Raw genomic sequence first — 17,282 nt, forward strand, 5'->3', positions numbered from 1 at the left:
TTATACTGATGGACGTCATTGGCGACGTAGCTTGAATATTTTAGAACGTCGTTTATTACAAACGTCCATCGTGTTCCATGAGTACTTTCCAATATTAATCGATCACACGCTGGAAAGTGGCACGATTCAATTTCCAGCTGTTAACGTAAATAAAAGTTTCTCGCGTGGCATTTAATCAATCTTGAATTACAATATAGTCCATAGTAGGGAGGCTGCCGATGCGCGATCAATGAAAAGAAATTCTTTTCCTCGTTGCAGCCGTCCGCGCGAGCTTTCGCCAATTCGTGTCCCGATGTCGGGAACGGATACGGCGGACTTTTGTCTCCGCTGAATATACGCATTTACGGATAGGCTCGGAATGCCCGCGTGTACATATGCTGAAATATTTGTATAGTGTTAGCTCAATCATACGTGGCTACATCCATATATCGATCATTTCCATAGGGGGTCAGTAGTGGAGTAACGTTCCACCTGTCAGTCGGACACATAGTAGTTCCTACTACTTCCAGACGTGATAGATTCAGTAGTTCGTATCTCTTAGGTGGAGCACGTTCTTACACGGCTATGTTCTCGTCGACGCTCTTCGAATAAGCTGTAAAAGGCAAGTGGATAAAAGAACATAGAGTAATATTTAGTTAAGACTTTAATTAAAGCTTTATATTTGAAGCTTTAATTGGTAGAACGTACCCAGCAAATTGTAAATTCGAATGAATTAAAAATTGCAGTTTATTTTAATTTATCCGAGTTCGCGCTTTAGAGTCACGGAGGATTTTTTCATTCAAATGGACTCCAATGGATAGAAATACAAAATGTCATCTATTCATCATTTTGAATTCGGACGAGTTTATATCCTCATTTTTATTATTTTTGAATTCATATGAATTGAAATACGAAATAAGCTATTCATTATGTTGAATTCGGATGCATTTATATCCTACATTATATTATTTTCGGATTTAAATGGATTCGAAAAATCTGAAGCGCATATTCGAAAATGTCAACACGAATTCATTTCTAATTTCAATTCATCTTCGTTTGCTGGATACGACGAATGAGAAACTAATTTGCGATCAAAAGTTTTAGTCCCAACATAGCTTTTATTAATTAATTTAGAATTACATGATCCCAGAATTTCCACTGAATAAAATAATTCTTTTTTTTATTTTTATTAAAATCTTAGAATTATAATTTTTATCTTTTATAATAAATATTGCATTAGTTTGTTTATTTCGTACATATTTTGACCTGTATCATTTTATCGTGTATTTTATTTAAAGCAGCGCTCTTTATTATTAATAAACCTCTTACAAAGAATCTATCGTAACTTTGTTGCGTTTTATAATACTCAAATTTCGCGTTCCAAACAATTATATGTTTTTCATTTAGAATTTCTTAATGAGTTTTCTTTTTTATATGCATTTTTCCGATACAACGCGTCCAAGACACACTTCTTAATTATTAAACGTCGATTTCGTTATTATTATGGTGAGTAAAGTAAAATCGAAGGAAATAATTGTATGTTGACGTCAACACAAACAATTCTCACAGTCAAAAATTGCGTGAATTGTGCAAACGGCAGCTCCTCTCGCGAAAGATGGCAAAGACACCGGCACCGATACGTGTAACTCATACTCTCCGCTCATCTCGGCATTAATCCCCCGCGATGAAGATTTGAATAAAAATTGCAAGCTCTTCACGCCGCGTATTACATATGTATACATTTGCATTCCGTTTCGTTGAACAGACATGTGTAATCGATACACAACAGCCGCGGAGGCATCGATAAACGGATGCCACGACGTGGCATATCTGCGCAACGCCGTTCGCCAAACCGTCACGTGCCATCGAAAATACCTCCGTTTCCGTCAAGGAACCGTTCGCCGACGCTATCGAAAATGAATCAACCCACATACGTCGAGCGTCCGCGTTTCAACGTCTCTCCCCCGCGATGTGTTTTAAAGCGCACGACGAGATCCGTAGTAGGTCACTTATCACCACGTGTAATCGCCTTCTGCTCTGCAACTGCAACGCAGTGCACTGTCTCGTGAATGGTATACTTATGCGACACTACGGGTGAACGATAGGCATGAGAAAAAGAGAATATCGCACGCGTTATTTGCCCGTAAAATCGATGACGTGTTTTACATAAGAGTCAGAGAATTAACAAGTCGTATGCGAGTAAAGAGCAAGAAGCCCTCTTGATGAAAGCTATTCAAGCGAAGCATTTCCCGAAGTCGTGGAGCGAAAGCACAATTTTCAATGTTGTAATAAATAAATCAAATTCCGTGTACCACTATTATTTGTTATACACTGGAGTAAAACCTGGCGAAAAAATTTCTGCAAAATTCTATACAAATTTGAGGAATGCTAGAAAAATTTACGTAAAAATGTTAGAATTGGAACACTTTTCTACATTTTTATTAACTTTTGTAGCGCGTCGTTTCTATGATTTTTACGAATTTCTCGGTGAAATTACTTTAAAGTACAACAAACTGCAATACTCTAATCACATTTCTAATTGTAAGTATTGTAATTTCTGACTGTAAGTAGCTTACAGTCGCGGAAAAAATTTTTATGAATAAGTACAAAGTTCTCTCTACTAAAAATAAAAATTATTATTTATTTTTTCCTAAATTTAATCGAAGTGTTTCAATTCTAGCATCTTTGTAACAATTCTTAATTTTGTAGAACTTTGTAAAACTTTTTCGCCAGAGAAAGTGAAGAAATTTCAACATTTTTTATTTATTTTAGCAAACGACAGCACGTTTTTAGGTGTTTTCTTTGTTCTTAAATAAGTCGCTTATTTCACTTTGTATTAATTTAAATTCATTGTTTTCGAACGGAGATAAAGTTGTTTTGTAAGCTATTTCTTTTAATTATTTTTATTGACCGTTATGATTATTGCAGGAAAATTTAAATCAAATTAATTATCATTATGAAGCACCAACAAGTAACCGTAGACATGACGAACATGGTGTTTACCGCTTGCTCCTATTTGGCACTCGCCGGAGCGGTCTGGATATTTTTGCGGCTCATTCAGGCCTGCTTTTGGCTGCCAAAGCACTTGAAAAGACAAAATGACGTTCAAAGAATGTTACAAGAGAAGGTAAACTCGACTACATCCTTCAGTAATTTTGATTACCCATTTTTCTTCTTCGACGTATATGCAAATATACATTATTAAGAATTGAACATTAATTAAAATTAGTCAATTTTATCCAATTTTTCGTCTTTCTTTTTTTAATGGTTGATACGAGAAGCTTTTAATATTTCGTAAGATAATTAATAATATGAGTGTATGGTTCTTCAGGTGGACAGTTATGAGAAATATGTGCTAGAATGCGAAGAGAAGGAGAGGACGGAAATGTTGGATCAGATCGACGATGAGAAAAAGAGTCTCGAGATGTCGGAGAAGTGGAAGGAACGAAGGGAATGTCTCGACATGCTCAAGCGAGAGCTGGAAAGAGTTCGCGAGGGTAAGGACATGTCTGATTGGGACGCCTTGCTAGACGAGGAACTGAAGAAGCACGAACTGGAAGCCAGTCTTCTGGAGGAGGAGGAGGAGGAGGAAGAGGATCTTAAAAACGGCTTCAATAAGGAGAAGAGCGACAGTGAAAAGGAGGTAAAGAAAGCCGAGCTAGAAATCGAACCGAAGAAGAAAAAGTAATGAACTTTTGTGCTTTAAAAAGTGCCTTATGAAACTTTACGAATTGTAAGGAAACTATTATGCGTGAAAAAAAATCTCCCTCCGTGCTACTAAATTTTCGAAACATATTGTTGAGTGAATATCCATGTGTGGCGCGCGATAATCAAATAATTCAAAGATATCTCGGTACAATTTAGATTTTTATCTCAAATTTTATTCATTTTATTAACCCTTCATCGTCCAACATTTTATTGCTACTTTCCTAGTCCAATCGGGTCACTGGTACCGTCAATGTTTTTTTCTTTGTAAGGGCTTTTGTGCTCTAAAAAATCTGAAAAGAATTCTGGTACATTCTTCCAACATTCCAGGAGACGATTGTTTGACTCAGGACGTTTTTCACTTTTTTTTGTGTATGTCCGAATTTGAGGCAAAATAATTCAAAATTAAAAATTCGCTTGAATCTTCAAATCTCCAGTTAGACCATGAAGGGTTAACATATAGAAAACAAAATTTTATTAATTTTTAATCATTATAAATGAAAAATAACTTACATGAGGAAAAAAACTGTATGTAATCGATATAGAAAGTATAATATCTCGTGTGTAATAGCGGTTGAAGAGTTACAGTAATATAGTCAAAGAGAGATAAATAGCTGTAAGTATAAGCGCTCATACATATAAAAAATGTATCATTTCTAAAGCAGAAAAATTAATAACTTGTTTTTATATATATTGTAATTAAGGAAAGCGATAATTCAATACATGATCACCCGAGAGTGGAAGTAAAGCTTCGACATACAAATCATTGAATTCGTTTCGTCGTTGTCGCCTTTATACCGCGATCGATATGCGGAACAAATCGTAAACGTCTACCTCGGTGTACTCGTGCCTGTTTTTAATACATGTCACGTTTATCGATATTCTCTCTATACGCGCGCGTTAATAATATACGTCATCAATTTAGTTAATTGGAGCTGCGCTCCCTTAACGCTCAATCGTAAATAATGCAACCGGCATCTCATACTTACTCCCACATATCTCATCGTGACGCAGAGCGGGACGATATTAGCGGAATTGCATTTATTTCTGCGTACAAGCGTGTGGATATCCTACGGAACGTTTTAGATAGATCTAGATGTGTGTGACACATTTTCGCAATTAATTGTAAGAGAATCGTTAATTATATATAGAAGAATTATACTGCAATATGTGACAATTTATATACGATGTACAATTTGCTGACCCTCTGTTTTTATATCATGGATGTTTTATCTCTAAAACATACATATATACATGTATCACGCACATGCAACGACATTTCTTGTAGAATCAATAAAATAAGTAATTAGGACATTAGAAAGTTATTATTATTCCAATGTCTCTTCTTTTGTGTTAATTTACGAACGATTCGTTTTGGCGAAAACCCAGCGACTTGTCGCAACGCAGATAGCGCAAAAGATTTATAAAGTCTTTTTAAAATATTTATCAGAAAGATTGAAATATTTTTAATATATATTCGTAAATATTTCGTACATGTTTATATGAATAAGATGTAAGAAATATTTTTCAATGCATTTCTTTTTAAAATACATTTTATAGATTTTCATTCTAAAATCTTTAAAATGTCAATATCTTTATAAGAATTTCTGTGAAATCCTTGCTACATATTTTTTAAAAATATATTTTCAAAATATTTAAATGTTTATGATAAATGATTTGTGCTGTCTGGAAATAATTTTAGCAATAGCTTGTTGACGCTCTACTGTAGACTGTTGAACGTAGACGATTTATTTCGAAGGCAGCTGCATATAATTAATTCTACGATTATTTTCGACTCTGACGGACAGGTGCACGCATCACCTTTTACCTGTTCGTGCCATCGCGCGTCGAAACTCAAGGTTATCAGCAAATTTAAAAAAGACCGTCGTTTGCTGGCGCAGCTCCAATAAAGAACGATTATTTCCTTTGTAAATGAAAGGAAGATTTAAGACACAAGCGCTGCGTCATTTTGCGCAGTGTGTCTCGGGTTTAAAAGTTCTTCGAACTATTCATAACAAAAGGTTTCGGAAGATCTGAAACGCTTTTCTAGACAGCACACAATGCATATTTATGATAAACGTTTATAAATATTTATTATTATATACTTTTTGTATATTATAAAAATATTTTCTAGATATTTTATATACACGAAGAAAAGAAATCATAAAATCTTTATTCCAAATATTATTAAAATAATATATACGTATTTTACATTGGTAAGTAAAGGAATTAATATTTATAATAATATTTTATACATATTTTATAAATATTTTATATAATATTTATGATAAGTTTTTATGGTTTATTCAATTAATCATTTATTCAATTATTCATTTAAGACCACAAATGTTTACAAAAAATTTTGGAAAATATTTATTAAATATTTAAATAACACTGGAAAAAATTCTATAAAATTCTACACTAACTTCTAATACCGCTTTTTGTAGCACTTCTTAAATTTGTATAGAATTTGTAAAAATGTTTTCCACCAGGGAATTATAATACATATGTGTTGTAAAGCTTTAATAATTGTATGCTGTCTGAGTTACGTAAAATACACAGTATAAATATTAAGCAATTAACAAAACATATCTTAAAAAATGTACCCGATTTTCGAAAATTCGACTGTCCGCAGCAAAATTTAAGCTAAATTCATTGTCTGAAATGGGCGAGTTTTTTAATTCGTCGATGAATTAATCGCATTATGCGTAAACGCAACTTTGCGATTGATCAATCAATGAATTAAAAATCTCCCAATATTATATAGAGAATTAGGCGCCATCTTGCGTAAATGGTGACTATGTGGATAGCGTGTCTCACTGCGTGTAAGATCGCACTTCTTCCGTCAAGATTATCTGTTTGCCGCATGAACGAGCATCATCACTATAGACAGGTATTGATTATTCCGTGCAAAATATCATATATAGCTATCCTGAAATGCCTGCCGACAATATTGCGTCATTAGTAACTCTCAAACTCTTGTGGCGAATATCATACTGAGAAATAGCGTACAGGGTACGAAAAATAACCAATAAAACAGACAAACACTGTTTAAACAATAATTCGATTTTCATTTATATGAGAACAGTTACGTCGCAAGACTTTTATTTTATGAATTCTTGATAACATAATCGCGATTGTCTGTTCGAGGAGGCTCAATCTAAGCCTACTCGGCGTTTAACTTCTTTTTTTTCCTCTTATTTTTATTTATTTCTCTGACGCTCGTTCCAGGCGAGAATCATTCGCGCGTTGCGCAGTTATTGGCGCGGCGAGGTTGACGCAAGTGGTTGGACACGTCCGCCGCTAGATGGCGACGGATGTACCGGGAGAGGTCGGTGCGCGGCCGCCCGTAGTCGCCGCGGCGTTCGCTAGATGGCGTCCGGCGTGTCTGCGCCGGCGGTCAGCGTATATGAAATCGGTGCAAGGAGCGAGACGTAGGCGCAAGCAGCAGCGCGACCCGCTTCCACGGGGTGTGCGACGAGCGTCCCCGTGTCACGGTTCGTCCGTCGTTCGTGTTGCGCGGCGCGAATCGAGGGAGAGAAACACCGGAGGTCGTCGTCGATAATCCGTGCGGCCAGCCGCGGCGATGCCGACCGGCGCACGGTTGCGCGTCGTCACGTTCTCGTGAGGTGCGTCGGGGGATCGTCCTATGTACAGACTCGTCGTGAACCCGGAGGGCACCGGCGACGACGACGACGACGACGACAACGACAACGACAACGAAGGGTGCCATGCCGCGGCGCGTCTCCACACGGACGAGGCGAACATCGACAACGAGGACAGCGATGACTCCGTGTCGTCCTGCCAGCTAGGGCACGCCGCCACCGCCAAGTAAGTAAGTGCCGAAACGTAAATTCTACTTTTGCGTCTGTCATGTCGCGCGGCGCCGTTTCCCGCGAAACTCGTCTAGCCGCGGTCGTCGGGCCTTTGTTGTCTCGGCGATACCTTCCGCAGAAGTAAACACGGAAGCAAGTGCTAGCTCTCTCTCTCTCTCTCTCTTTCTCTCATTCTCCATCGCTCCAATCCTCTTTGGATTCGAGCTTCGAGGGTTACTAACAATAACGACGAGTTTCGTGACGGACGCGTTTCGACATGTGTGGCGATTTAAATTCATCTCGAGGAGGACATTTAATCTTTGCGTTTTGCGACTTTAAATGCGTTGGCCGAGCCGTGTGCCGCGGGCGCATTCCTTGTCCGCATTTCCGTGTATATTTGGAGAGTGGCACGGGACACGCGAGAGATCAAAGTCGCGCCGGCGCGGGCGGCTCGCGTGTGCAATTGCAACCTCTTCTACCCTCTCGCCTCCCCACCCCCTCCCCCTTTCGTGTAAATCTAAAATTACTCGACAAATAACTTTTTTATATTCGTAACAAACAACTTAGGACAACTCTACATTAAAAATGCGAGGAAAAAAATATTTATCCTACTTTTTTCTCTCTCCCATTTTTTTTTCAGTGCACGAGAGTGCATTGAAAAAAAGAGTTAACTAATAATAATTAGGCCTAGATAATGGTTATTAAATTTGGGTGAAATATTTTTAATTAAATGTTAAATTAAAATTTCCGTTAGTACAATGTAATATTTAGTAACGTTTAGTAATCGTTCGATAACAATTTAGTAATCGATTGGTTACTATTATTGTGGTTGGAGTTACTTTACTCTACACTGACAATGAAAGAAAAAAGTATCCCAAAAGAAAAAAACATTGTTTACTCGATACTAGCTTATTTACTTGCAGTCAAGTTAAAAATTTTTTTAATTGAAATATATTATTTATGTAATAAATAAAAAAGTATTTTTTAATAAAGTATTTTTTTCTTATATTTTTATATTTAAGATAATGAAATTTTTAAATCTAAAAAATATTTAATTGCGTTAATAGTATTATTAACTTAATTAAATTATAAGTTTAATTTAATGTTAAATAATGTTAAACTATTAATATTATTAAATATAATTAAATTAAGTAATGTAATTAAATGTAATTAATGTTACTAACTTGATTAAATTTAATAATATTAATAGTTTAATAGTAATATTAGCACATTTACATATTTAATGTAAAAAATGTAAAAGTACATAATTATATTCTTAAATTAATATGTCTATATACTTAAAAGTAAATATTTTTACATTAGAACCAACAAATGTTGGCATCAAAATATATGATTTTATGCAAAAATAAATTTTTTTAATTGAACAAAATTTCTTTTAGTGTATTATATAAATATACACTGAAAAAAAAAATTTAGTAGTAATAATCAAGCTTTGGTGAAATAATTTTAATTAAATATTTCATTGATCTAATCAAATACTTAGTAATATTTAATAATTGTATTAATAGTAACTAAACATAGTAATTAACTGATTACTAAACGGTTACCATACAGTTACTAAATATTTGGTTATATTAAACGAACATTTAATTCAAATTGTTTCATCAAAGCAGCTATCAACTAGATTTGATTACTATTATTAAACTATTTTTTCTTCAGTGTACAAATACGTCATAAAAATTTAAATTAAACTGCTTTAATTAACTACATTTTCGATGCCGTTTGCGATGCCCGGGAAACTTGTACGTACACCGGCAATCTGTCCCGTTTGAAAGATATAACTGAAAATTTCGTGGGGTGGACGTGACGTTGGGGGATAATAAAAGGGTTGAATAATGACAAAGTCAATCTTTTGCACATGATGCATTGCGAGCGCGCCGCTGTTGCACGTATATGCACGTGCGAGGGGGGAGGGGGCGCGATCGATGAGGCTTGCGTGTCTTTTGACGATCTCGACGCAGAATCTCAACTTAGAAACGGTTTAACAAAACGTCGTCGTGAGAAGGTCAAGGATTCCACCGCCGTGTTCTTCTTACGGAAAAGGACGAGACTTATCTCGCCGGTACTTTCGATTCTCACGACGCGGATAGGTATATCCTTTCGCGCGCAGCGAAAGCCAATTTCGCGAGGTCATATTTCAATCGAAGATCAAGGTTGGATTACGGCTGACTCGGAGTTTCAGATTTCGAAACTGCACGTAAAAGTAGAGAGAGAGAGAGAGAAAGAGAGAGAGAGAGCGTCCAGTGCGCCTATCGATCGCTTTCTACATAAAAGATTCGCGTGCATTTTTTATTAAATCCGTTCACGAAAATTGGCTTTCGATGTATTTCGATGTGATTATGTAGACCGATAACATTCTCGGATTACTATCGGCGCAATTAACAGAAAAAATTCGCCAGAATACGTTGGGTAAAGTGCCGATTAAAAGAATAATGTGGCAAAACCAATATAGACAAAATATACCAAACAAACACAGAAAAAAATTAGTATTAAATCAATCAGAAGAATATAAATTCTTCCAAGAAGATTTATATTCTTATGCTTATACATGAAACAATGAATTGTTAATTTGATAATAATTTTTTTTTCTTTGTAAACAAAAATTTAACGAGTTGCATCTTGTTTTGTGCATTCAGTATTTTAAAAAATCTCGTACCTGTGATATAAATTTTTCAATTTATACCGTTGGTAATACGTATATTATGCAATTTTATTTTGAATTGTTATATTTTCATAAAAATATATATTAGATTTCTTGTAGAATATTTTACATTCATTTATACATATTTACAATTATTATAAAAATTAAATCAATAGTTTTATAAACTTTATCAACTTTATCGTACCACCACGAATTGTACTATAATATAAACGAGAATGTAAATGATACTAATGCAAGATTGATAAATGATAATAGTAAAATTAATAATTAAATAAAAAAATGTCAATTGTAAAAATAAATTCAAGCCAGTTTTATTTCGGTTTCCTTACTTTTTCATGATTGTTACTTATTAATTATTAAATATTTGATTGTTTTTTTGATAAATAATTAATAAAATAAGTATTAGCGAATAATTGCCTATATTTTTAATTACTTTCATAAATGTGATATTTTCAAATTCGCAATATATTGCAGAAAAACTTATAACATATTAACTTGTATTACTGAAAAGTTTAACGTGTAATAGATGTTTAAAACATCGAACTACAATTTGATATAAATAAATAAATATATATATAATAAATGTATATTATAATAAAAAATTATTATATATAATAAATTTAAATGGCACGTATTTTTGGCAATTTTCCCTTATTTTCGTTCGTCTAAAGTCTAAAGAATAACGCGACTTCGTGAGATCTACAGTCGTGTGCAATGGACAAATACACGCAAGTTGTCGAGTGCTGCACCGTTCGAGCTTCGACGCCGATGATTCTGCTCGCGGCGTTATGCGTTATGGATTATCATGGTACTGCCAAGGGGGTTCGATGATTCGACGGACTAGACTGTCTGTGTCTAGAGCTTTTTGTTACATAGACAATAAGAGACACATACGGCTGTCAGGTGACCGACGACCGGGGGGACGTCGAAGGTCAATGACCGTTGAACTCTGACCGTGCATATGGCATCATTGATGCGCAAACTCCATCGCGAAATCTATTTCTGTTCTGACGGTGTTGTCGCGAGTACTATGAAGCGTGTCCTAGAAGTGAATTCTCCGACTTGCGTGTGTTTGACCGTCAAGCACCTCCCCCAACAAACTTATTTCGTTTCAGACATAAAAGGTCTCGCGCGCGAACTCGCGCTTGTCGGAGGTATAAAACGGAAAATAAAACTTTCCTTTCGGGTTAATGACTGTCAACTTCGCTTGGACAAATTGCAGTAGAGACCTACTTGCTAGAATGTTTAATGTAAAAAGTTAGACTATGACAACTAATGTTTTTCCATTAGATGATTATGAGGGGTGGGTCATGGACTTCTTGACAAAAGTATAACAATAGAATTTTGCGGATATTTCTGAATATAACAATAGCGGAATGTTATAACAAATTGCGATACATCTCTTATAAAATTATTTTTCGTTCTATATTTGCTAATATTGTTTAATCCTCCGCAGACTAACCGAAGTCATATTTACTCAGATTATTTTTCCTATTTTGTCGATTCTGTTTCAACTTGAAACATGTGAAAAAGTAAAAAACCTTATATATAATATAATTATGCAATTGTATTTTTTAGAAAAGTACATTAGAATTTTTTTCAGATTTATTTTTTTCTAGAGTTTAAAAATTTTTTGAAAAAATACAAATGATTTACCAGTGGCCAGGTAGCCAGCCTGACTAATGAGCAATGAAAAACAGAGCAAAAGGTCAAAATTGTTTCATCATTATTTTTATCGAATTCTGTAAAAAGTAATATTTTGTGAACGCAATATAAAATATATCATAAAAATTATTATTAAGCTTATTGCGACAAACATTGCTAATAATTTAACAGTGCATTATTTTATACTACTAAAATTATTCTCATTTATTAAATAATAATATATCGAAGTACTTGGAATTAACGTACGTATCGTTGGTCAGCGAATTGTGGAAAATCCAATTTTAACGAAGATTTTTTTGTAAATTATTTTGCCCGGTATATCCGGGCATTCGTACACGGTATAATTGTTCGTATTTATAATTGAACCAATTTGCACCCTTTTGATTTATTTTTCAAATCGCAGGAGAGTTTCTCTTTGAATTCCATTTGAATTCCATTTCGTATTACACTCGCCATGCAAATTGCATGCAAAGAGTCCGATGAATGACGTTAACAATAGCTACATGTATTTGCCAATAAATCATGACATTTCAAAAATTAATAACACGTCGTGACATTTCAAAAATTAATACAAAATTTATCAATTTCTATTCAATTTCTATAATAACATTGTGCAAATATCGTACAGTAATTCACAATGACAAGTTACTGAATTTAAAGAGCTATTATTTTGTAGTGAAAGAGTGGAATGAATTAAACACTAGGAAACCTGTCATTTTTATTAGCATATAATGAATCTCCGAGTTCAGTCCTCGTTCACCTTTTCTAGTCGGCTGATTTTACCGTTTGTTTCTTTTTATATAGAACTATTGCGTACACTCCAGCATAATATAAAGAGGAAAAATACAACATAAAATTAGTGCATTATGAAATTAAATATAATAATCATTTGCGTGTTTAGATAAATTAGTTGAAGCGGACTCGGATGTGACTAGAAATTTTTCTATTCTCTTGTCGACGTTTGTAGGTACGCGAATTAAAATCTCCGATTATTACATTCCATTTAATTTACGTTATATTTAATCTTGAGAACGAAGAAATTTTAGGTCTCCTAATGCGGACCTAAAATTTTTTTAAAGAGAATATTTAGAAAGAGAAAAAGAGAGAACAAGTGTACACATAACGTATTGCAAAATAATGAGCTATTTTTCAACAATTTTTTGATTATCATCCCGTATATAATCGGCGTATTTTACGATAAATATCTCGATAACATATTGTTTGACATATTGATGTTCGCAGCTCGTTTTCACGTGGCGTGTTTATGCGAGGACGCTTTGTTATTGCCGTTCGAGGCTCGGACGAGCAGGTAGAAGCGTAAATTGCCTTGAAAAATTGCATTCTACCGCACGCCCGTCGTCATTGCGATAGGTCGGGAATGGAAGGCGATCGCAATTAGTGTTTCTTAGCTCGCGCAGTTGTTTAACTTGCGTGATTGGATGGTTCGCAAACGTACCGAGGCTACTGATCGATGCAGGTACTTCGCACGATTTGTTTGCTCGACGTAGAGAAGTGGAATTACTTAGTGACAGTATTCGTGGACAGTTTCTTTTAAGGATAACTGGATTTTAAAAATAACTTAGATTTGAAATATATGCAACATTTTAAATATTCAGCGCGGTTTATTAATTTGAGAAACGAAGGAGAGAAGGAACGAAAGTTTTTAATCACTGCGACTTAATATAATGATACTTGGAAAAGCCGAGCTTTGATGTTCTCTTATAATTCGCTTGTGTCCAGATCGAGAGCGCAAGGAATCGTTCGAGCAGCGAGAAATCGTGAGGTAGTTAAAGCTTCATTCGAAGAACGATGAAGGAAATATTTCTTTAATATTTAACGTCGACGACTAATTGATATTCGTTTTTCGTAACGTGTAACTGCTGTACAGCATGAGGCCACTTCGTGCAGCGAAACTCGGGCGAGCGAGTAGCGCCGTAATCTCCGCTCTACGTGTTCTGGCATTATCATTCGTAACGCGATCGCGACACGTACCACGAGACGCCAAACACGATTATTCTCTATAATTATATTAAAGTTAGCGAACGCCGGATCGTGTTTAATGATCTTCAGCGATCTGTAAGTGTATCGAGACGATGGCTATCTACCGAAGTAAATATCTCGCGTTAATCCTTCATCACGATATAGTAAAGTGCGCGTCGTGGATGATTAACATCGGGAGTATCACAGTCTGGTCATCGTACTCTGGTGGTTAATCGAAGTAATTAACCGTGTTTCTCGCGAGTGAGCGCCATAATAGAGGAGTAACTTGAGAGTAGGAGGAGAGACCTGAAGAGCCATTGGGCAATGGGCGAAGCGATCATGAGGGGTGATTAATAGAACAATATTATAAGTAATATTATAAATAAGGTCATTTCTAGAAGATGAACTTTTATTTAAATATCTTTGTGATGTCCGTATTTTATAGACGATGATGATGGTGTTTATTTATTTCTATATGTATTTCTATACGTATTTACTCTCTAAATTCTTTGGAGTAGAATTCCACTCTAAAAGTGTGAAAATTCTGCCAGTCTTGATAAAGAGTGACAGGATTTTTACACTTTTAGAGTGGAATTCCACTCTTTTAGATTAAATTCCACTCAAAAAAATTTAGAGAGCATATGATATAATAAATTCCCATTTATAAAACGTGATAAGGAAAAAAAAAGATTTAGCCTGCAGATTACTCTATTTTTCATTGCTTAGTCAAACTACCTGAGTCACTGTTGTGTAAAAAAATTGTATTTTTTTTCTCAAAGACTTTTTGAACTCTAAAAATTTGAAAAAAAATTCTGATACGCTTTTTTTACATTCAGGAATACGATTGTACGATTATGTGTTTTCTTTTTTTTTACGTGTCTGAATTTAAAGCAGAATCGGCAAAATGGAAAAAACGATCTGCGGAGGATTAAGCTAGTTTGTATTTTTTTATTTTTCTTATTTTCTCCTTTTAAATATTCTCTTAAAAATATTTGAGGTCTTCATTTAAGACCTTTGTTTCCACCAAGATTAAATATTGCATAAATTGATCGTGGAATTAAAATGTAACAGGGATTTTTTTAAATATGCGTATGCAAATATCGAAAAGAGAATAGAAAACATTTCAAGTTACATCCGTGTATTTTTATAGCGTATTTCATTGGCCGAACTGGTGCGCTAAAGTAGAAATTTGGCACGAGTTCTAATAGAGGTTTCGGTTTTAGTGTAAAACGCACTGAGTACGCTTCAGTGTTGATAATGAAAAATTTTATTAAACTAATTTATCTAAACTCGTAAAGAATTATTGCATTTATCTTTGTAATGCGTCAGTTTTATTTTACAGTCTGTCAATATTTATTTATATTGCTATAGTGTTTCTATATAAAAGGAAACACAAAATTAGTTGAGTGACAAAAATTAATATTGATTGTTGGAATAAATGATAGGTGACAGATGATAGTTCAGTACTTACGTAAATGCACTGATAAGCATTTTGTAAGAAGCGATTATCGATTACGTAATTCAGAAATATTATATTTTTTTATGAAGGTTTTCGAGCTAATTAATTTTCGCAATAAGCCTTCAAAGTATTATTGTGCGTACTCGTTGGACAAATTATTAAAAATTAATTGCTGACGCAGTGTAAAAGTTTATTATTTATCGTTGTACTAATTAATACTTTAGTATGACTTTATTAGTTTTTGTTAGAGAAGAAGGTTCCTCTTTCGTGAGCCATTAACGGTAATTAGGTCGTATTTCGCGCATACTGCATTTCCTCTTACAAAAAATTTTTCCTCTGTCATAAATCTCTTCCTGGTTTTAACGAGAGTGGCGCGTATTGATTTTTCAATAAACGCTGTTTTTTTTCTCGCCGTGTTTTCACCGACAAAATCTCGATATCGTCGATGTATTACATCGACCACTGAATACGCGTATTTTCTTTTTTTTCGCGTAAAGCCTTGGGGACGCGTTCGACAGTTTCACTGCGTATTTCAGTCTCGGTAAGATTCATTAATAGTATAAACACGCAATGCTCTACGTGTGAAATTGCACGTCATTGCATTTGGCGGAATACACTTGCGCCTTTGAGCGTATGTTTCTCTCACGCAACGGAAAAATCCGCGATTTGCGACGCACTGTCATAAATTTAATTTGACTATCAAATGAATTAGGATATGACGTGGATGATTGTAAACTAGTAACGCGCATTTGAATACATCAAACGAACCAGGCTTCTCTAGAATTAAAATTACGCGCATTTGGAAACATTCATACTATAATTCAATTGATATTAATTATAGCTTTGATATTAATTATAGCTCTTTATTAAAATAAATTTTATACAGTCCGCATGTATCTCGCGTGCAACTCGATGTCAATTTCAGTAAAAATTTTGCGTACGTAACAACATCGGGTTCTATCTATATGTACTCATTTATTTCCGGACGTAAATAAAATTTGTAGCTAAAAATTACGTTGTTATAATTCGTATCTGATCACTGGACAAGTAACATTTTGATTTTATATAAATTTTAATTTGACAGAGATAGAATTTTACAATTTAAAATGTACGTGGTATTAACTTGAGGAAAATCTACTCCAGTCGATGAAAGGAAGCCAGTACATTGTCGAGAGCAAGTGCGTCGCAATTGTTCAAGAAAAAAGTCGTGTTTTTGGTCATTTCATTAGCAATATACTATTTGGATTAGCCCGATTCAAATACATCGTGTATCGACAACGCTGTACGTGTGCAATTTCCTTCGACCGCATTTATCGCGGAGTTTGCATATGTCATTCGCGACGATTCCTGGCGTTTATCGATTTTCCGTGTGTAAAGCTATCCGACGTATTTCTAATTAAATCATCATTCTTGCCGAGGGGTTAATGGATAACGTTTCGAGAAGGAAATTATACATGGGCGCGTCTATATTACATCGCACGAGCACTATTATGTGGAAAACACGAGTTTTCATACGATCTATCTCAAAATCCTATGGATATTTTAGCTACGAATTATTTAATCAATATAGTCACTGGATTTTTATCGCAGATGTTATAATTAACTATCACAAATCTAAATATTCTGTTAAAATTCTAATTTAAATTAAAAAAATTTAATTTATAAAAAGTTCTTTTTATTAAATGAAAGTCTTAGTTATTTATTATCGACAAAAAAATTGGTATTATTATACAATTAAATTTCTGTCAAATTAGAAATAGCGTTTTCAAAGTTTTGATATAATTTTACAGAAAACAGATTTCTGACTCTCTCGTAAAAAATTCGAGAGATCTGTTACGCTTTATAAAACATTCCACTGATTATATAAAAATTCCTAAAATTGAATGACAATTTCATAGAGATCGCATTCTGCGCGCGGCTCGCTATAAAATAGTCGTAAAAATGATATATACATAATCAATTTACTATGAACTGAACGCCAATTATTTTCTCCGTT

The 17,282-nt window shown here is 34.4% G+C and overlaps 2 protein-coding genes across 6 annotated transcripts in view; both read left to right on the plus strand.

Moving 5' to 3' along the window:
- The first annotated feature begins 60 nt into the window (after window positions 1–60).
- Window positions 61–5,001, plus strand: LOC105197508 (trichohyalin). Of its 3 annotated transcripts, none has more exons than XM_011163917.3 (3): window positions 61–601; window positions 2,908–3,106; window positions 3,311–5,001. In XM_011163917.3, exons 2-3 carry the CDS (start codon window positions 2,936–2,938, stop codon window positions 3,665–3,667), a joined length of 528 nt encoding a protein of 175 aa, XP_011162219.1. In that variant the 5' UTR covers window positions 61–601; window positions 2,908–2,935; the 3' UTR covers window positions 3,668–5,001. The 3 variants fall into 3 exon arrangements, with proteins under 3 accessions (XP_011162219.1, XP_011162221.1, XP_011162220.1); XM_011163919.3 differs by having other exon boundaries at window positions 271–601; window positions 2,942–3,106; XM_011163918.3 differs by lacking the exon at window positions 61–601 and adding an exon at window positions 628–1,485.
- Window positions 5,002–7,095: 2,094 nt separating this feature from the next.
- Window positions 7,096–17,282, plus strand: part of LOC105197510 — an 81,625-nt gene continuing 71,438 nt past the window's right edge. The window contains exon 1 of one of the 3 annotated variants that reach the window (XM_026131221.2): window positions 7,096–7,515. In XM_026131221.2, the coding sequence (XP_025987006.2) occupies window positions 7,334–7,515 (182 nt within the window). In that variant the 5' untranslated portion in view covers window positions 7,096–7,333. Of the gene's footprint in view, window positions 7,520–17,282 lie in introns of all 3 variants that reach the window. The other 2 variants (XM_011163920.3, XM_011163924.3) reach the window with 2 other exon arrangements.

The sequence above is a fragment of the Solenopsis invicta genome, chromosome 2, assembly GCF_016802725.1.
Source record: "Solenopsis invicta isolate M01_SB chromosome 2, UNIL_Sinv_3.0, whole genome shotgun sequence".
Classification (NCBI taxonomy): domain Eukaryota; kingdom Metazoa; phylum Arthropoda; class Insecta; order Hymenoptera; family Formicidae; genus Solenopsis; species Solenopsis invicta.

What these genes read in the sequence shown, in the direction of transcription:
- LOC105197508 (XM_011163917.3), top strand. Translation starts at nt 2,936, where the DNA reads ATGAAGCACCAACAAGTAACCGTAGACATGACGAACATGGTGTTTACC. An exon ending in AAAGAATGTTACAAGAGAAG is followed by an intron (nt 3,107 to 3,310) that starts GTAAACTCGACT and finishes ATGGTTCTTCAG; the next exon opens with GTGGACAGTTATGAGAAATA.